Source organism: Macrotis lagotis, chromosome X, assembly GCF_037893015.1.
Source record: "Macrotis lagotis isolate mMagLag1 chromosome X, bilby.v1.9.chrom.fasta, whole genome shotgun sequence".
Classification (NCBI taxonomy): Eukaryota; Metazoa; Chordata; class Mammalia; order Peramelemorphia; family Peramelidae; genus Macrotis; species Macrotis lagotis.
In genome coordinates, this window is record NC_133666.1 from 678,566,954 (window position 1) to 678,588,716 (window position 21,763).

At 39.9% G+C, this 21,763-nt stretch overlaps 1 protein-coding gene across 2 annotated transcripts in view; it reads right to left on the reverse strand.

Annotated features, from left to right (window-relative positions):
• Positions 1–21,763, reverse strand: part of FBXO21 (F-box protein 21) — a 41,850-nt gene that overhangs the window by 18,600 nt on the left and 1,487 nt on the right. For both annotated transcript variants that reach the window (XM_074205922.1, XM_074205923.1), the window contains exons 2-7: positions 16,135–16,270; positions 13,113–13,207; positions 8,930–9,051; positions 5,530–5,676; positions 4,497–4,630; positions 1,343–1,479 (exon numbers count right to left, since the gene is read on the reverse strand). In XM_074205922.1, coding sequence (XP_074062023.1) covers positions 1,343–1,479; positions 4,497–4,630; positions 5,530–5,676; positions 8,930–9,051; positions 13,113–13,207; positions 16,135–16,270 — 771 coding nt within the window. The remainder of the gene's footprint in view (positions 1–1,342; positions 1,480–4,496; positions 4,631–5,529; positions 5,677–8,929; positions 9,052–13,112; positions 13,208–16,134; positions 16,271–21,763) is intronic.

Here is a 21,763-nt window from a genome sequence, read left to right on the forward strand (position 1 = left end):
ATGCTCAAATGAGCCTTAATCACTCACCCTGCATTAGAAGGACATAATGAAAGGAAAGTAGGAGACTGGTGAAGATAACCTTGGTTAGGTATATGTGGTATTTATGGAAAATTTAAAGTACAATTTTATTTAAAAAAGACACCTGTGCCAGGTCTGTTTTGGAAACGAAGATGCTGCTGTTGTTTTGCCCTTCATCCTTGAAGGGAGTGACAATCAGAAAGGTGATGCCATGACTTACAAATGAACTGGATTGAAGTGAGGGAAGTCTGTGCAAAGTCCCTAGCCTCATTCTTCCAGAGCCACCTGAGTTCAGTGGCAAGCCACAGGTCAGGATGACTGGTGATGATCCCAGATGTAATGGGAGACCTTGGTCTTTTAAAGCTGAGGTCTTTCCCAGGTCTCAGTACGTCTAAGGCAGCACCCATTCAATGAACGAAGGTTAGGTAAGAACTGGGCAAAAGATGATCTAGTCTGACTTCTCAAAAAGAATCAATCTGGGCGGGGAAGACCCTCAGAGTTTCTGGCCAGAACAGAAACAACTGCTCTTTATATTCGCTCTGAGCCATCAAAACTCAGTCAATGAGTTAGTGAAGCTTGGGCTGGCACCTATTATTAGACAATCAGTGAGAGTCAAAGTGGTTTGGGTTTAAAGGCATAGTCATGTAGCTTCATATGAATCCCAATGGGTTTTACCAAGGTCTGGTTTAAAAGAATTATATTTCAAGAAATCATGAATGAAAACTACGTGAGGAAAAAGTTAATAGTTCCAGTTTAAAAAAAAATAATGATAAAATAAACAAGCAAATAAGCTATAGAAGGGGAAGAAACTAGTTCCCAAACCCCAAGGTATCTTGTAAAGTATAAGTAATCAAAACCACATATAAGGACATATAACTCCCCACTTGGAGAGAGGGATGAAGAGGAAGAGGAAGGCGAGGAGCAGATGATGTTATAAAAAAATCACAGAAATATCATTTTTAAGTACTCTTTGGCCCATACCAAAAGTGAGAAGTTCCACTGGGTGGTTCAGAAGACAAAGCACTAGGGCTAGAATCAGGAAGATGTAAGTTTAAATCCAGCCTCAGACATCTAATAGCTGTGGGACCCCAGGGAAGTCACTGAACCTCTGTTTGCTTCAGTTATTCATCTATAAAATGGGGTCTCCTTCCCGGGGTTGTTCTGAGGGTAAAATGAGGTAATAACTGTAAAGTGTTTAGTATAGTATTTAGTCTATAGTAAGCACTATATAAATGCTAACTATTCCTGTTCATTGTTATTATTGACAATACATTGTACCCGCAGCAAGTCCTTAGAACCAACCCTGATTTTCCAGGAAACTTACCCTTCAATACCCTGACACCACCTTAGCAAGAAGTGACTGGGGAAGTTGACTGGCTCCAGGCGGACTCCGAGCTGTCTGGCAATTGTTAAATAGAGTACAGAGAGACTAATTGGGATTCCTGTTCTTCGGCTCAAAACCTGAGAAGAAAAAACAAAACAACAAAAATCAAAACTCATAAGCCAATAGAACTCAATATATTAAAAAAAACTTTAGACCTAAAAACTACAGATTTTATTTATTTGTTTGTTTTCTATTTTTAGGTTTTTGCAAGGTAAATGGGGTTAAGTGGTTTGCCCAAGGCCACACAGCTAGGTAATTATTAAGTGTCTGAGGCCAGATTTGAACTCAGGTACTCCTGACTCCAGGGCTGGTGCTCTATCCACTGTGACACCTAGCCACCCCAGGTTTTTTTTTTTAAAGAATTATTTCAATAGAAAAAATAAACAAATAGGAATGAAGGCAGGAAAGTACTACTGCATCCTGAAGTACAGTAAAACGTAATAATCACTAAAATTATTCAAAATCCTTAAAAAAACCCCAGAAAAACAGATGACCAGAATAGACTGGAAGGCAGCAGCTGAACACTATAACCCAGAACTTGCATTCTAAAAACTCAAAAATGTAAACCATTGGGAGGAAAAACAAATACTATTTGACAAGAAATGCTGGGAAAGGAGGAAAATAGTTTGACATAAATTAGGTTTACACTAGCACCTTACATCATCTATCACAATAAAGTCTGAATGTGCTGCAGGGGTTTGGTGTTCCTTGTGAGGAATCACTAATTGACCCAGGAATGCAGGTGAAAAAAAAATAGAGAATTATTAAGAAGTAGTTACCAAACAAAGAAAGTGATAGAGAAGTTAAAAAGAGAGATTAAAGGGCCACATGGCTTGATAATTAAACTCAGCAGTTCAGCTGCTAGATTAATGCAGATATCTGAAAGGAAAAACAGCTTGGCCCCAGCCAGATTCTCCTTAAATGCCTCCTCAGGGTCCATGGGAAGAGGCAGTGTCTTGAGAATTGTCCAAATTTCATACTGGAGAGTTTGCCTTTTGGGGAAGGGTCAAGGCTCTTAGATTCTGACCTGGTTGGTCTCAAGATGACGTTTCTGTGCCTGCGTAATCTAGCTTGCTTTACCAGTAAGAACATGGCCAAGCTGGAGTGTTTTAACAAAGTGATAGAGGATACAAGATTTTAACAGTGCAAACAAAAAGATTTACAAAATTTTTTCCAAATGATTTCAATATTCCCTTTGCCCATGATTCTCTCCATCAAACAGACTTAAAATTTAAATATAAAAGATCATATCACTAAAAATAAAAATTAGAGGAGAGGGGAAGTTTGTACCTTTCCTATGGTTAGGGGGGAAAATTTTAAGATGACAAGAGTTAGGGGAGATCACATAAGGAAAAAATGATAATTTTTGATTATACAAAATTTAAAAACTTTTGAACAAACAAAATTGATGCAGTTAGTAAAACAAACTGTGTTGTGAGGAAAACTATCTTTAGATCAAATATCTAATAAAAACCTGACAACAGCATATAAAACTAGGAGTCATTCCATAATCAATAAGATACCAAAAGATAGAAAGATCCAAATCATTATTAAGAAATATAAATTCAGGGGCAGCTAGATGGTACAGTGGATAAAGCACCGGCCCTGGAGTCAGGAGGACCTGAATTCAAATCCGGCCTCAGATACTTAATAATTACCTGTGTGGCCTTGGGCAAGCCACTTAACCCCATTGCCTTGCAAAAACCTTTTAAAAAAAAAAAGAAAAGAAAAAAGAAATAAATTCAAACAACTGAGATTTCCCCCTCACAACCATCAAATTGGCAAAAATGAAGCCAGAAAGAGTCAAAGGTGGAGAGGGTCTGGGGAAACAAGCCTCATATACCATTTACAGAGCTGTGACCTAAAGTAACAATTCTGATAGACATTTTAACTCATGCGACAAAAACTTACCCTTTGACCAGCAGTTCCATTTCTGGGTCTTATATTTCAACAAAGTCAAAGACAAAAAGAAAGGTATCATATATAACAAAGATTCAGAGGAACACTTTTTGTTGTGGTAAAAAAAACCCGAAAACAAAATAGATTTCTTTCAAATGGGGACTAGATGAACACACTGGCTGCAAATGTAATAGATCATTATTGTGCTATAAGAAATGATGAATGTGAGGAATTCAGAGAAACCTGGGAAGACCTATTTGAACTGAGTGAGGTAAGCAGAACCAAGAGTCTCATAGCCACAATGACTACAATAATGGAAATGTAAGGAATGTAAAGAGGAGCTAAACTCCAAATGCTTGTAATCATCATTTTTGTGTCTTTCGGGAGTAAGGTAGGAAACAGTGCACAGAATACCTGTGCAGAATAGTGACAGGCTCTCTGTGTGAGTAGATGTTATTCAAAGGGTTTCAGGGAGATAAGGGTTGACTATAGCCTGAAATAAAAGTGAACTCAAAAGGCAGCAATAAAATTTATTTTTTAAAAAAGTTATAGAGACATAAGGTCTTCAAATCATTCAATCAAAAGGAATTTACAGAAGGACAAACTGCCAAACCCTATCTATTTGATGCATTTAAAGTGACCCAACATTTGGTTTAAGGCTTTAGCATATTTCACTTATAATAAGACTAGGCCTTATATTAATTTTTGCTCCAAAAGACGGATTAGGACTTATTTTCAGGGGGTACCTGCATTCCTCTCGTCCAAAGGTGCCTGCTTGTAAATACTTGGTAATAATTATAATTTATATTATCATTTATTTAAAGTATTAATGCCAATAATATTATTTATTTACATTTAATTATATATTAATATTATTATTTTATAATTCGATATGTCTGTCGTGTGTTGCAACAGGTGTATGAAATTCATCTATCTGGCTGGAGCTTATTTTGGGTTAGAGTTTATAATAGGAGTAGCCTCAAAAGAAAAAATCATCCTAGGGCTTAGTTATGGTGAAATAGGGCAACATTCTTATGCTGGCTAACTCTAGATTACTATCTCTACAAGTAAGGAATTGTTTTCTGAGCCCATTTCAGAGGTTTTAAAAGTGAGAAACATCCCATCTTGAGACTGCAATGCCAGTCAAGTCTTTGACATGTTACACTTTTCTCCAGTTGAGAACACGCTCCCTCACCTGATGGATATACAGGTTCAGGGCGTTGTAGTAATCCATTCGGTTCCCCCGGTATTTGAGCTGATCATAAAGGACACAGTTGATGGCTTCCAGGACCTGGCTCTGGAGCTCACTCTCCGTTATCATCGTCCCACCTAACAAACATACAGATCAAAATACATAGTTAATGATGGAAACAAACTGAATAGTTGGATTAATTCTAGAAATCATCAAGCAATTGTTGAAAGTGAATATAAATGACTATTTTTGTACTGTATTTTCCAATTTTCTGTGTGGGATTCTAGCTGGTTTTCGCCACTGCCTTTGGTCCCTTAACTGGTACAAAAAGACTTAACTGCTAAAATAGGGGAGGCCTTCTCCAGGCTCTGGAAGGCCCACTGTTATCTAGCTTGTTTGGTAGTTCTCTTTGATTTTAGAGCAACTAGCTGCACTAATAAGGATATATCCCTTCTCTATTTCCTATGGTTTATAAAACATATACATACACATACAAATGTATTTTATATATATGTACATGTTTATATGTATTATATATATATAGATGTTTATATTCTTTAAAATAACCAGCTATACTAACACACACACACACACACACACACACACACACACACACAATTATAAGCAACCACCTTTTTTTCTTTGTCTTAATGTATTACATGAATCCTGAACTGTGAATGACAAACATGGCCATCAACTGCTGGTAGGGCGAGGTCAGGAATGAAACCTGTGTCTCTTGCTCCCATTTGTTTATTAGAGTTAGTTGGTCAAAATAGGTAGAAAAATGAATGTGTACATAGTAAAAGTAGGCACAGCACCTTTAAGAAGAGAAAATATGCTTGTATACAATAAACATTTATAACTATGTGTTATAGAGGAAGACTTTTGATAACTATTAAACCAATATGAAATTAGATATTAAATATCTCAAGACATTCTGATAATTCTGGAAATTGTTCTACAATTTCCCAAACTAACCTGAAACATTTCAATTTTCTTTTAAAAAGCAAAACTGGAACTAGAAACAATTCCACACCTGCCTTGAAGGCCAAGCTGGGGTGGCGGCAGTTTTTCCCACGAAGGACTTTGCGAACTTGGTCTGTAATACTCTCAACTTGGGCCTGGATATCTTTTAGGCAGATATCAGCAAGAGGATTGCAATACTGGTCAATTAGCACGGCACCTGGAAATGAACACACAATCCAGTCAATGAACTAGAAGCATGACTGGCAAAGCATAAGCTGTTGAATCCCATTAAGAACACACTCCTTTTCTACATCTCCCCATCTGATTCCTTTGGAACTGAGGTCTATTTTTTTTTTTAGGTTTTTCCAAGGCAATGGGGTTAAGTGGCTTGCCCAAGGCCACACAACTAGGTGATTATTAAGTGTCTGAGGCCGAATTTGAACTCAGGTCCTCCTGACTTCAGGGCTAGTGCTCTATCCACTGCACCACCTAGCTGCCCCCTGATGTCTATTTCTAAAGAATTAATATATGAACTTTTAAGAACTTATGAACCCATCCATGTCTGAGAAGCAACACAATTTCCTACAAACTGAAGCAAATATAGGTGAAAATGACAGAAGATAATTCATGTCCTGTGACTGCTGACAGTTCCTAAAGGACATGTTCAAAGTAGAACCTATTGTAGAACCACTGTCCAACATCTGAAACCTAGGATGCTATATGCTACAGTATTTAATGATCAAATGGGAAGTGGAGAAATTTAGAGATACTTCTGTCCAATATGGATGCAGAATTAATTTTAATATAAACATCAAATCAATAAGCATTTATTATGTACTGACTATGTGCTAAGGATGATGATATACAAAAACTGAAACAAGAATGAAGACAATTCTTTTTTGGGACTCTATTGCTCAGGAATCTTTACCATGACACCATAGGATTTCAACCATAAGGGATTAGACAAAGATTTCTTGTTAGAAGACAATTTCCACCAGGGCTCCAGGCCTGCCCCTGCTCTTGCACAGGTCTTGCCCCTGTTCTGTGGCTCAGCTTCCACATCTGGACTGCACAATCTCTTAAGATCTTGACTCTCTATGAATGGCATCACCATTCTTGAATCTACTCAGAATCAAAACTAGGATTGACTCTTCCAATTAACAAATATTTACTGAGCCCTATCCAGTCACCAATCTCGTTGGCTTCTCCTTTGACAGGTCTATGATACTATTTCATTTCTCCCCACTCCCTCTGTTACCACCCTAATCCAGGCTGTCATCATATCACATCTATATTGTTTTGAATTCTTTAATGTCTAGCCCAACTCATATGTTGCTTCCATGCAAGTGACTTGTAAATACTGCTCTTGTCAGGGCATCAACAGTCTCAGAAAACTGTTAATGGCCACCTGTTTTTAACTGAATCCAGACCAAGTTCTGGTCTCCTCCTAGTCATCCAACCATACTTGTGCCACTCTCCAACAACTTCTGCTCTGCTTAGGTTGCCCCAAGGAGATCAAGTGCACTGTACCTTCAGGACTTCTCTCTCATGTTGTCCTGGATTCCTGGAAGGTCTTCTTTTCTATTTAAACAAATCCAACTCATTTATCAAGGCTCAGCATGCAAGTCTTCTTTGATTATCACAGTCCTGCATGATTCTATCCTACACATCTCCAGAGCCCTTTTAATTTGTGCTACATAATAAAGCAAGAATTATGTGCTTCTCAGATTGTCATCATTTTCTATTTGTTTTGTCTCTATGAAGAATAGGGGCCATGAATATAAATTTAATATAAATATGTGTCCAAAGTCCCCAGTTTGCTGGGAATAGTGTGGATGCTCAAGCACTTGGTTGGATATAGTTTATACTAACATCTAGAATAAAGAAATGCAAACACTAACAAGACCTAGTCAACAAGAGATTTTCTTTTTTCATTCTGAGTGAAAACCTTAGTTTAACTTTGTCTACAAAGTTAAAACAAGCCTGCATCTACTAAGAGAGAACAAGGGCAAACAGCTGAAACTAGTAGATTTTTTTTTAAATGAACATAGGATCTTAGATAAAGGACTCAGAAGTCATCCAGTCAAATCCTCAGAGATGTGAATTGACTTGTCCAAGGTCACACAGGTAGTACGTGGCAGCGCCAGAATGTGCCTGGATTCTCTCACTTCACTCTCACTCCAAAGTCCGACTTCTTGAGCTTGGACTCAAGACCACTTCTGTGGGCCTCTCAAATGGGGAATAAAACCCCAGTCTTTCAAGGAGCAGGTGGGGATGCAGACCCTATACTAATAAGGGTGAGAAATGCTTTTATAAAACCTTTAAAAAAAATCATATCCCAAATTTTCTTTTAAGTATATTTTATTTTATCAGTAAGATTTATTCATGATTATCTGATGGTATGTAGCAAGTTAGGCAATTGAAACCTCTGACCTGGCCTAATATAAGAACTTTGAACAAGACTTCCTTCCTCCAGTCTCTTTTTCAACACATCCTTCACAAAACTATCAAAATAACTGAAGGGGCTGGTCTAACCTCTTCAAAAATCTTCAGTGGTTCCTTTTTCTTTCTAGAATAAAACACCACCTCTTGAGTCCGGGCTACGGACCCTGTTATCAGCTGCAGCCTCCCTTTGCGGTCTGACTTGCCTTTATTGTCCTCTTCACACACTCTTACCTTCCAACCCAAGTGGCCACCAGCTCTTTGGCTTTGGTCAATATTTCCTCAGTGCCTGGAAAGCACTTTTGCCCTCCCAAAATTCGCTTAGGGGCCTTCAAGTATGATAGGCCACCTATCTGTGTATATTTCCCCCAGTAGACTATAAACCTCTTGAGGGCAAGCCTCATGTTATTTTTTTTCATCTTTGTATCAGTGGGGCTAAAATAGCTTCAGATTTAGTGGATGCTTACAAATGTTTGTTGACCTGAAGGAGAATGCACACTACTTCAAACAAAATGATGACCTACTATATGAGTTGAACCCAGAAAGAGGAAGAAAATCCTAGTCTTCATTACTGTGACCTGTGCTATCTCCCACCCTCAGCAAACACATGCAGACAAACTTTTTGATTTTTGTTCCAAGCTTGGTAGGCATAGCTCCTCAGACAATAGGAAGCAGCAGTCTGATTTACTTTTACTTATAAGAACACAATAGCAGGATCCTCAGGGAGCAATCAATAAGTATTCTGGTTCTGAGTCCATTACATACAAAGCACAGTATCAATGGTCTGCCTTCATAAAGGTACCTTATGGGCAGCATTTTTTACAAGACTGTATAATTTCTTCTTAGGTCTTATACTGGCATCCTCATTATTCAGGGGTCAATCGGGTGAGAAGAAAATGAAATTATTCATTAAAAGACCTATTAGGCAGAAAGCAGGTAGGCAGAAGTCAGGTTTTTGCAATGAAATTTTAAGCTTGGCAACAACTCTGGTGGACAATCCTTTGAAATCATGGAGCATATTAACACACCTTCTAGAAATGATTCATGGTCCTCAGGCCGCTGAAGAAATGCCTTCAGATTCTTCAAGATCTTTTGTTGTCGTAGGAAATAAAGAATTTTCTTGGCATAGTATTTCCAGGTCAAAGCTTTCCTAAGTTTATAGAGAAGTAGGACTGAATCATTTTTAAAGACTCATTTAAGGACATTTCTTATTAATCTCATCATATCAAATGGGAAGCTTAGGCTCTATTTCATTTTAAACACAGCAAGTTTAGGTGCTATTTGGTACAATATACAGAAAAATGAAAAAAAAGAAGCCTTGAAAAATTCACCCTGTAAGTCAATACCACCATGTATTTAGATAACTGTAGACCATTATCAAAACATCCCCTCATACACCATCTCACTTGCTTCTCCATGTTGGGCTAGTATGGTTGTGTTTCTCACATTTTCAAGACAGCATATATTAGGTCAGTTGATCAAAAAGGCACCAATTTTCAGATTTCTCTGCCTGCCTGAGGCCTTTGTTGAGAAATGGATGACAAATAGGGATTGAACATATTAAGAATAATGAAGAATCAGCCCCCAAAATCTGATATGAGGCTGTTTGATAGCCTTTTGTGATATCCCTCTTTGGAAAATAGATGTTTACCTGATGGTGGGTGGACTTCACTTCAGATAAATACTTTGCCTTAAAAACTCACTAAATACAGATGGATTGAAATCTGTACATCACAAAAGGCACAGTTTACTTTGTAAACAACTTTCAATTATTTTGGCACTGCAATGGACCCATACCCACTTACTTAAACCATTTCCGCCTTCCCATATTTCCGCCTGATCTCCAGATCAGGAGACCTAATAGAGACAAGTAAATGGGTCAGGGTCCTTCTGTGACATGGGATCTGGGGCTTTTCCCTCCTCCCTTGGGATTAGAAACAGAAGACAAAGAACACTTCTTATAACCATCCTCTATTCTTTAGGTCCAAGACATAGAAGTCGATTTTTGTTTTTAGGTCTATATAATATTGTTTGTGGTGGCACTTTTTTACTTTAAAGAGAAACTAGGACAGAAATAGAAGTATGATCTCTGTATTCAGTGAAGGACTAGAATTGAATCTCCATAATCTTCCATGTTCCATTCTATTATTGGATATTCAAATGTGTGCCCTTGTAGCAATTTTAAAATTGTTTTTCCAAAGCAGGGGTTCTGTGAATTTGTTTTTTTTTTAGGTTTTTGTAAGGCAATGGGGTTAAGTGGCTTGCCCAAGGTCACACAGCTAGGTATTTATTAAGTGTCTGAGACCACATTTGAACTCAGGTACTCTTGACTTCAGGGCTGGTGCTCTTATCCACTGCACCACCTAGCTGCCCCTGGGGTTCTGTGAATTTAAAAAAAATTTATTTTTAAATAAACTATCTGGTGATTCCTTTGCATTATTCTGAGCATAATTCATAGGTTTCACCTGACTGTCCAAGGGTCCATAACCCAAATATGGCTGGTTAAGAATTCTACTCTAAAGGGAAATTCAAAATATTTTTCTCCTTCTTTAGTAAAATCTGAGCATCTCTAGAGCAGAAAATCTTTTCATAAATAGCCGGAAACAAGGGATTCTTGCATCCTTTTAAAAATCCTGAAAATGAATCTTTATCCTGGAAAACAATTTACAAAATAGTATGAGAAACAGTGATGAAAGCTCTTTCTCTTCCTCCTCAAACAAAAGTCTACATAAAGCAGTTACTTTATGTTGCAGGTTGCCTCTTGGCAAATGTGGCATCTGAAACTCACTGAACCAAAGTACAAACCTGACCACTATTTCCCTAAGCAGTAGGGAAGACCAACTAAGTAAAATCAGAGAATATAGTAACTATGTCAAAGGACATGTAAAAATATGTCAACATTTTTTAATAACTTATAATACAATTTTTTTGAGAGTCAAGACAGTTTATAGGATACCCTTGAGAAGTATAAAAAGAAGACCTAGGTTGTATTGTGGCTCTGACATCATGTGACAAGGGATGAGTGACTTAAGCTCCTGACCCTCAGTTTTCTTCTTTGTAAAATGAGGACAATTTAAATAATACTATGGAAACTTTAGGGATTTGTTGTGAGAAAGTTGTTTTGTAAATTTTGAAGAAATGCAAGTTACTATAATCACATTAGGCTCCACCAACACATTTAAGATATGATTCAAGATTTAATATTTTAGAAACATAAATGGAGGTATGCTTTAATTTTATTTATTGGAATCAATCTTTCAGAAATAAAAACCAAAGTTAAGTAGTTGCCCAAGGATGTCAAATGGTGCTTTGCCTACACAGTTAGCCACAAGAGTTCTCAGCACCAGAGGACCAGATGTTATCTCCCTTCTGGCATGCAGAGAGGGTGAAGGGAATTTTATTATGACTTGTGCAGTGTATACAATATTAGTCTTTCTGCTGGGACCAAATAAAATTTAACCTACTATCAAAGGGCAGACTGGCCCTCCTTAAGGGAAGTAAAATTTCCAGGAATGTGTTCCTACTTTCGAGATAACCAGGGGAGCTGAACTGAACTAAGTGTTCCTTAAACATAATGGAAGAACAGCTTTATACAGCAGGGCCAAGGAATAATAAGGCAAAGTAAGGACAACCACAATAATAACAAAGGTGACAAGACAACAAGCCTCTGATCATTGTAAACACCAGTCTGGGTTCCAGAAGACTGAGGGTGACACAGCCTTTTCCTCCTCTAAGCATAATGAAATGTCTGTTATCAGAAGTGGGCAATGTGTGGGTTTTACTTAAGTTTGTGGTATTGCACAAGAGGTTACACTGACTGGGAATTGATGGGAAGGTGGGAGAGGAAAAGCATTTTGGAAATGTAATAATGATTTTTAAAAATCAGTAAAATATTTTTTAAAGGCTTCAAGGTAAAAACAAAAAGAAAAAGAATTAGAGACAGAGGAAAATTCTTACATGATAAGAGGAAAATGAAAAGGGATCATGAGACACCAGGAGCTAAGGAGTTGGTCTGAGGTCCTTACATGGAGGGGTGACCTGCACCTTTGGAGGAAGCATCTGCCTGTGCAGAGGAAGGGTGCCCACAGGTGCCTTCAGGAGATAGATCCTTCATTAAGAATGAGAACGAGAGGAAAGAGAGATGAGTGGTGGTAGTTGGCGACTGCCTAGTGAGGGATCCTCAAAGACAACATCAGGAAAGCTCTACTGGGTTCCTACCGAATGGAGTCAGAATGAGACTGAAGAAGCTCCTGAGGCCCCTGCCCAGGACCGTTCATTAGGGTATGGGATGATGATATGGGGGTTGGGAAGAAGATGGAACAAGTCAACTCATTCTACGTCCACTTTCCACAAACCTGGGATTTGAAGCTATGGAGTCAAAACCTTGACCCTGGAGTTACTGAATGAGCTTGGACAGCTCAGGTAAGCTAGGTCTCAGACCATGGGGCAGGGGGCTGTACCTCTGAAACAATGTGGAGAACAGGGATGGGGCAAGAGGAATGGAGAAGATGAAAGGCCACAATTTCCACAAAAGGTATACCAGGAAACTATAGGCCAGGGAGTTTGACTTATAGGATCACTAAGAAGAAGCCCAGTTTCACCCACAGTATGTGAGGCCAGGAGGACTTCCTTGTTGGAAGGTTATTAGATTAGATGTTGCCTCATTTTGTTTCTGCTCCTGGTGCCAGGGTGAGGCCTTGCCCAAGCACAGACTTCGTAGATGTCCAGTGAACTGGTCTGGATCTGAAGGGGAGGGAGTACACCTGTTCTGTCTTTGACTATAGATACAACCCAATGGAGTGGATGAAGCCAAAGAGAGGTAGGATTAGGTTCATTATAAATGATGTTGACAGACAACCAGAGGCCTGCCAAAAGGGGAGCCTCTGCCATGTTCTTCCCCTCCCTGAAAATCTTCACACTAACATGTACTGACTAATGTATGGGAGGGCTCACATGTGGGCTGGATTAAATGGATTCTTGAATCACTTCCAACTCTGGGAATATACTTGTTTCTTTTTCTTTTTGCAAAGCAATGGGGTTAAGTGACTTGCCCAAGGTCACATAGCTAGGTCACTATTAAGTGTCTGGGGCTGGATTTGAGCTCTAGTCCTCTGGACTCCAGGGCCACTTCTCTCTCCATGGTGCCACCTCGACCCCCCCCCCCCCCCCCCGCCGCCTTTTTAAATAAAAAAAGTCATCCTGCTGACTTACCTTCCTTCCATATTAAGGATAGACATCAGTTCATCCTCAAAAAAGTGTCCTGGACATCCAAGATCCTCGATGTCACTGAAACCATTACAAGGGACCTAGGAAAGGGAACAGACACAGACAAGTAGAACTGAAGCACATATGATTTTGGCATTATCACACAATTTGAAGTTTCTTTTACTTGAAAAAAGCTGTGCCACTTCTAATGAGGGTGAGATGGCAATGGTGGTTTTCTCTTATTGGCATGGGCTGCCATGATGAGAAGAGCCCATGATTCTGGGTCTTATGTGGCCATATGAATCAATCATGGTCTCAAAGAGAAATAAAGCTTGGAATATTATACTTTCACTAGTTTAGGGTGCTATTAAAGGGGCTCCCCCAATACTGGACCTTGGAGAGACTCCAGATTCATAGCATCTTGTGACTGTGGCAGGCTGTGCTCTTCAGAAATTCTTTTTAAAGTTAGTAAGAAAATAAAGGTCAATCTTAGAAGAAAAAAAACAAAACATTGAGGATGTGAGACTGGACCAAGAGTTTTAGCCAAATTAAGCACCAGCCCTAGCAGATCCCAAAACTGTATTCCTACTGCTGTTGATTCACCCACCTTAGATACAATATCATTTAAATAAAAGGGTCTGGGAAATAGGGAATGCTGAGTTATAAAAACGGGCCACTGTCCCCCAAGAGAGCCATCTGACTGCAGAAGGAGGAATCCTCAATTAAAATAGTCAATGAAATTTAATTTAACCCACTTATGAATTGCAATGACATGCAAGACTCTGTGCTAGGTGCTGCTACAATACTAAGAAGAAAATGAAAATTTAAAAGTATAAATCTTATGGGTTCTTTTAATTTTAGGGAAAGTTCCAGTCAAATTAATTTTGAGTACAAATTGCATATTCTTCCATTACATTACAGGAAGTAATATAAATGATATTATAGAAACAAACAATTTTATGCAGTCTCTGCTCTAACTGTGTGTGTTTTTTGCTACCCATAAAATAACTCCCCTAATTTTATTTTCTCCTTCAAACCCTTTATTAGAATCTTGAGATCATAAAAGGATTTATAATTTCAGGGGAATTCCTAGTGTGGGATTCTCTACTTACACAGTTTGCAAGCCATTGATAGCTTGGCAAACATTTCCTGAAACACAGAATGTAAAGGAATTTGACTAAGACCATACAGCTCATGGCAGAGGTACAAGTCAAACCCAGATTTTCCTGTCTTTAAGACCAGTCAACCCAATATCCACCATGATAGATATTCTCATTAAAAATCTTGAATATCCCCAATTTATGAATTCTATTTAATGATACAAATCAAAGTCAGAAAAAAGGAATTGGGTGTCAATGAAGTTATAATACTCAAATTAAACAAAGAAGATCATTTCTGTAAACCAGAGTCTTCAAATGAATATATCTTTAAAAAATGTTTTTAAACGAATGAGGGACAAATCTACAGAGAACTGATTTTAGAAAAAGAAGAGAGAGAGGGAGACAGGGAAAATTTAGGGAATGGAAAACAAAAGTTATCAAAACAAATTTACTTTTTTAAAAAAGGGGGCAAACACACAAGTGAATACATCCAACTATATACATGACATGTATATGTGTATGGATAAATCAGTTATATAGCATGTCTCCCTGAAAAATAGGCCCTAGCATGATTTCTCAGGATGCTCCTTATATAAGCCCTATCCCCAAAATAAGTCCCAGTTAAGATCATCAGCCAGTCAGATGCATTTAGTAGTCTACTGCAACATGCGTCAGACATGTTGAATTATAAAATAATATTAATATATAATTAAATATAAATAATATTATTGACATTAATTCTTAAAATAAATGATTATATAAATTACAATTACGTATTTGTGGGTGCCTTTGGACCAAAGGTAAATGCCTATGTAACCAGATAAACTTGAATGTTTTGCTAAATGACCAACTGGAGTACAGATGTAACTGGATGGAAAGAAAGCCCCACTTCTAATCCTCACTAAGGGCAAGAAAGATAAGACTGAGCATGTTTCAAGTATTCATGTTCTTGAAACTGAAAAAGCCTGGGATCCACAAGCAGTTATAGAGAAGTGGGTCTACTGAATGATACTACTTGTATTATGAGGTGGGCAAAGAGGCCTGCTGGTCTGGGATTCAGCCAGCACTCCATCCATCCATCCATCCATCCATCCATCCATCCACCTATACACACAAAGACAAATTTTTTTTATAGTAGGCTAAGTTATTTGGTAATGACTTCTTTGAGCAGGGTAACTTGAGAAACAAAGAAAAATCCCAACTGGCACTGTATTCCGAGAGGAAGGTAAGGGCCCTATTCTCTGCTGCCTTGCATGACACTGAATTTGTGGAAGAGCCTGGAGAGAATGTGATATGAGGCACAGGGAATGGAGAGTTTGCCTGAAAGGAAATGTAGGGAAATAGAAAGAGATAGGAGAGCCATCTTTAAAAGACTTTGAAGATGTGCCAAATGGAAAAGGGACTGGACTTGTTCCGCTTGGCCCCACAGGATTCTTCACCTAGAAGAACCTGACCTAATAGCATTTTCTCTTTTCACTGGAGTACTCAATAGGTAGAGGAAGAAAAATTCCCCATATGATGTATTTTTTGTCCTTTTATCTACTTTAACTAAAGCTAGTTGTTTTCATTGTCATTTAATGGTATCTATTTTTTTTTTGCCCATATAAACAAATGATGAAGAGGCATCTTCTAAACTTTAAAAAAAAAAGCCAAGAGGAAGTTGTAGGCAAACTCAGACTTGATGAATTGTTAAAAAAGAGTCTCCTAATCATGGAACCTATCTCAAAGCAGCCAAATGGGGTATCTCGGAGGGCAGTGGGCTTCCCTGTACACCTCAGTAGGTCTCTCAGCAGAGACGGGATGACTACATGCTAGATTTCCTGTCGGGGGGCCAGAATGAAGAAGATGGTCTGGATGGCCTGAGGTATAGCTAGAGGCAGTGGCATCCCCCTAGGCACACTCAGAAGGCTCTTTCACAAGATCCTTACGTGCTCCGAAAAGAACCGCTTAGAGAAGGAGGCGACCATCCTCCGGGCTTCCAAGCCCGCACTCTGCCGGGCTTTGTACTCCTCCAGCCAGTTCACGCCCTCGGTGTGACTGTAGTACTTCAGGAGGGAGGGCCACCTACAAAACAAAGACGTGCACTCAGTGGCTGCCTTAGCATCTTAGGATGGAGAGAGGGAGCCATGGGCCGAGGGCAAAGACACCATATGAGAAGCAGTCATTTACAGGACAAGTCCTCTGCCCCCTCCCCCCAACCAGGGCTGCAAGGGCCTTAAGCTTTAGAGAACAAGAATGTGACTAGTCTTTATGCTTCCAATCAATCAATAAAAAGTGTATAAACTAGCTATAATATGCCAACCAGGGGTATAAAAAATGGTGTCAAGACTGTCCCTACCTTCAGTTAATATATCTAATAGAAGAGAGAACAAAAAGATATGTACAAACCAGCCACAGACAGGATAAATAGGGGGAAATTAGCAGAGGGGAAGGCACTAGAATTGAGAGGCTTGGGAAGTTCTCTTGTGGGAAGTGAGATTCTGGTTAGTACTCAGAGGAAGTTAAGGGGGGCAGGAGTCAGAATGGAGGAAAGAAGAGGTCCAAGCACAGGAAACACCCAGAGAGAATGTCCCGAGCCGAGGGATGGAAGTGTCTTGTTTGTGGAACCACCAGGAGGACGCTGTTGGGGACTGAGGGTCCACATAGGAAAGGAAGATGTAAAAAAAGATTGGAAAGATGGGATGGGGCAGATTAGGAAAGGCTTTGAACACCAAACAGAGCATTTGCATTTTATCTTGGAGGCCAAAGGGAGACCCTGGACATATTAGGGGGGGGGGGGGTGTGACAAAAGCACTTTAGTGGTTGAACGGATATCTAAGGCAGGCAGACTGACCAAGAGGCTGGGGCCCGAGTCCAGGGGTGAGGTGATGAAGGCCTGTACCTGAGTGGGGGGGGAAGTATCAGAGGAGACAAGGGGGTGTATTTGAGATGCAGTTTTGATATTAGGGTGGAGTGAGAGAGAGGAGTCCAGGATAAGCGCTAAGTTGTGAGCCTGAGGGAGGAAGGATAATGATGTCTGCTCCAGTAAAAGGGAAGGCAGAAGCAGGGAGGATAATGAGTTCTGTTTTGGACAGGTTGAGTTAAAGATGGATGTGGGCATCTAAATCCAAAACATCTGAAAGTTAGTTGGAGATGCAAAACTGGAGGTCAGCAGAGAGGCTAAGGTAGGAAGGTAGATTTAAGAATTACCAGCATAGAGATGGTAATGAAAACCATACATAAGGGAAGAAGAGAAGAGGATCTAGGTGAGAACTTTGGTTAGAGGGTATGGCTTAGAGAAGGATCCAGCAAAGGAGACTGAGAAGGTGCGGTCATTGATAGGAGAACCAGTAAAGAGTTGTGTCCCAAAAACCTAGAGAAGACAAAATCAAGGAGAAGAGAGTGATCCACAATGTCATATGCTGCAAAGAAGTCAAGAAGAATGAAATTGAGAAAAGGCCATTAAGAGAATCAAGTGAGAGTTTTTTTCAGAATAGGGGAGATGGGAATGTTTAAAGGCAAAAGAGAATGAGGCAGTAGATAGGAAGGATTGATAATATAAGGTCCTGCAATATGAGATTATACCGCAACTTTAGAAAACAGAAATGCTCCTTGTCCCTGTTAAAATGAGGCTTCCAATCTAAGAGAGGAGAGAGACAAGCTATGTGTTGTCTTATAGATGGGAGGTAAACCAAGTCAAACCTTTGAGGGCAGAGGGTCAGATATGAGAAGACCAACTCCTTTAGGAGGGAGTCAAGCAATGAGAAGCTGTGGGCAGATGGTGTCAGTGCACAGTAAAGAAGCTTTTGATTAAATTCAGAAAGTATTCATCAAGTGTCTGTTATAGCACAGTGTCTTGAGGTACTAAGAATGTTTTATGGTAGTTCCTACCCTGGAAGAACTGGAATTCTATCAGGGCAGGAAGAGTTCTTATCATGGATCCTGTGAACTTAACTTTTAAAAAAAACTTTATTAAATGTATTTTAATATAACTGGCTTCTTTGTATGGATTTTATCCTATGCATTTAAGAGTATTATTCTGAGAAATGACTATGTTCTTCCTCAGATTGCCAAAAGGATCCATGGTCTTATCAAGTAAAGAACCCCTGATTCAATCCAGGTATCCACACAATGTGGAGAGTGGGCTGGGGAATGAAGGGGAGATCCAGGAAAAACCAAGGAAGAATGGAGTTGATAGCAGGGCTGTGCCTTAAAAGAAGATGAGGATTCTTAACAGAGGTATGAAGAAGGGGTTATTCCAGACACATGTCTCCTGCATGAACACATGGAGATGGCAGACTGCATACTGTGTTTAAGGAAAAGCTCAACAAGAAAGAACACAGAGTATCTCAACAAGATGAAAATGAATTTACCCTGGAAAGCTTAGGAACTAGAAAATAGAGGGCTTTAAATACCAGGCTAAGTTGTTTGTATTTCAGGGAACATTCTTATGAATCTCGCTTTTGCAACATTATTATTTTTTTTCTTTTTTTTTAGTTTTTGCAAGCCAATGGGGTTAAGTGGCTTGCCCAAGGCCACACGGCTAGGTCATCATTAATTGTCTGAGGCCGGAATTGAACTCAGGGACTCCTGACTCCAGGGCCGGTGCTCTATCCACTGCGCCACCTAGCGGCCCCAACATTATTATTTTCATTGGGAAGGATGGACTGGAGCAGGATGGATCAGAGGCAAGGAAATCAGGAGGATGTCATAAAGGTCCAGGTGAGAGATGATAGGGGTTGGATTGGGATGGTAGCAATATGAGTAGAGAGAAGGGAACAGAGGTGCCATATAGTAGAATCACAGGACTTTGCTGGTGTAGGGTTCAAAGGCTGTGAGCCTAAGTGACTTAGAAGGTGGTGTTAATATGCAACAGAAATAGGTAATGTTGGGGCAACTAGGTGGCGCAGTGGATAGAGCACCGGCCCTGGAGTCAGGAGTCCCTGAGTTCAATTCTGGCCTCAGACAATTAATGATGACCTAGCCGTGTGGCCTTGGGCAAGCCACTTAACCCCATTGGCTTGCAAAAACCTAAAAAAAAAAAAAAGAAAAAAGAAAAGAAATAGGTAATGTTTATATAATGGGGCAAGGGAGTAGAGTGATGATTAATTTAGTTCTGGAAACAATGGATTTGAGGTGCTACCAGGCCATCCTGGTGGAAATGTCCAATAGGGACTTGGAGAAATAAAACAAAGAACTATGAAATATGGGAAAAGAAACAATTTTGATTTACTAGACCTCCTAGGTTCTTGCAGCAAATTAATTTAGCAATCAGTAAGCATTGGGCAACCTCAAGTAGGTTCTGCCCAAATGGATGCCAGATAATTGTTATCTCAAGACCAGCTTAAACAAATAACAAGACTCATTCATGGCAGGCTGACCACTTAAGGCAATAGTTCTTTAGACATGGTGACCCATAAAATGAAGAAACACAAAAAACGGTGTTCCATTATATCATGATGATAGTGGGAAAAGGAGCCTATGATGAAAAGAAGTTCAGGTCTTGGGTCACCAATTCATTCGGCTCTTATTCTTCTACAGGTGCCATTTCTGCCCCATGACCCATGAGTGGGTATGTTACTAGAAGGTAGCCACAGCCATACTTACATCCTTCATAAAGGCACAAGTCAATGAAGTTCGAAGACAAAGAAACAGTAACATGGAAAAGCATGAAACTCAGCTACGAATCATGTTAGAGGTGAGGAGGGAAGAAGGCACATGGGTAAAGGTGAGGCTAGGAGGAAGGATGAACCACCAATGCTAGGGCTCCTTCAAAGAGAAGGGCAGGCCTGGAAGGGGCTACTGGAAAAAGAAGCAAAAGGAGAGGAATGGACCAGCTGGTCCATTCCCACAGATGCTGTGGAGTGGCAGAAGCAGGGCTAGAGCCAAGATCTCCTAACACAGTCAATGTTCTTTCCACTACACCAGCCACCTCGTTTCCATTCCCCCTCCCTCCTCATACCTTGCCCATAAGGGCCATGCCTGGGAAATAAGCCAAAGTCGAATGCAAATCAAGCACAACCCCTGCCCAGTAGTATTGCACATGTATAAGTAAACATGCTGGGCAGCCTTGAACAGGAAAAATCAGGTCACAGGATTCTGCCTCCACTCAGATGTCACCCCCTCAGGGACCCCTCTCGCTCCTCTCAAATGCTCCAACAGCACGCTGTGTGGGTGACTCCTCTGCTACTACCCCTCCCAGCATCTGGTGTGTGCTTGTGCCCAGCAGAATCTGAGCTCCTGGAGGGGGGGAGTTGTCATTTTTGTCCCTGGTTCCTCTCTTTTGGCACACCCCTTTATACAAAGTAATCTTTGAATACATGTTCCTTCTAAAATTTACAAAGATTTAATGCTAGAAAGGACTTCGAGATCATCCTGTAAAACTACTTCATTTGACAAATTGGAAACTTATACCTGGAAAAGTTAAGTTTTCTGGAGGAGCTAAATTAAATAAGACACGAGCCAAAGGAGGCAACCGGTCTTAGCCTGGAGGGCTTCTTGACCTCTCCTAGGGGAAGAGGCAGGTGTAGAGCAGAACAGCATGGGAGCCACCCCTCCAAACTCTGTAGAGAGAGGGGGGCTAGGAACATGAAAGGCCAGGATATGGGGGGGGGATGAATGGAGGGGTTCTCTTTGGAATAGGGCCAGGATGAAGTACAATCATTAGGATATATATTTAGACCTAGAAGGAACCTGAGGTTTTCTAGAACAACCCTGCCTCATTTTACAAATGAGAAAAGTGAAATTCAGGTTAGGTGACTTGCCCAAAGCCACACAAGGAGAAAACAGCAAAGCCTAGCTATGAAACCAGTTCTTTTGACTCCAAACTCAACAGTGTAGCAAGGGCTAGACTTGAAAGTCATCAAAGACCTGGTTCTCAATTCTACCCCTGCCCTTTATTTCTAGCTGCGTAACCCCATGCATCACTAAGCCTCAGTTTCCTCATTTGTTAAATAACAGCAATAATAGTATCTCCCTAACTTAAAAGCTCAGTAAAGGGTTGCAGTGAGGACCAAATGAGATACCATATGTAGAGTACTATTTAAATCCCAACTCATTTTTATAATCAGATAACATGTTGGTAATCTGAGGCACCCAGGATGACTCAGTGGATAGAGAACTAGGCCTGTAGTTAGGAAGGCAAGTTTAAACCAACCTCCTAGCTGTGTGATTTTGAGTGAGTCACTTTACCCTATTTGCCTCAGTTTTCTCCTCTGTAAAATCAGTTGGAGAAGAAAATGGCAAACCATTTCAGCATGTTTGCCAAGGAAATTTGAAACAGGGTCCTGAAGAATCAGACATGAGTGAGAGAACTAAACAACAAAAGATAGGTAAGAGATTATATTTAGATAAAACACATTTAATATAGAGATAACCTAGGTAGAAATATATGCTAGTTATTACGATGCAATGAAATGACAAGTAAAGCGATAGATTAACATGTGTGGCTCTGGGCAAGCTGTCTGCCTCACTTCCCTCATCTGTAAAGTAATAGCTCAGATTCACAGAAGTCCTTATAACAATCTGGGGCAGCTAAGTGGCCCCCGGGCCTTGGAGGCAGGAGGACAGTGCGAGTCC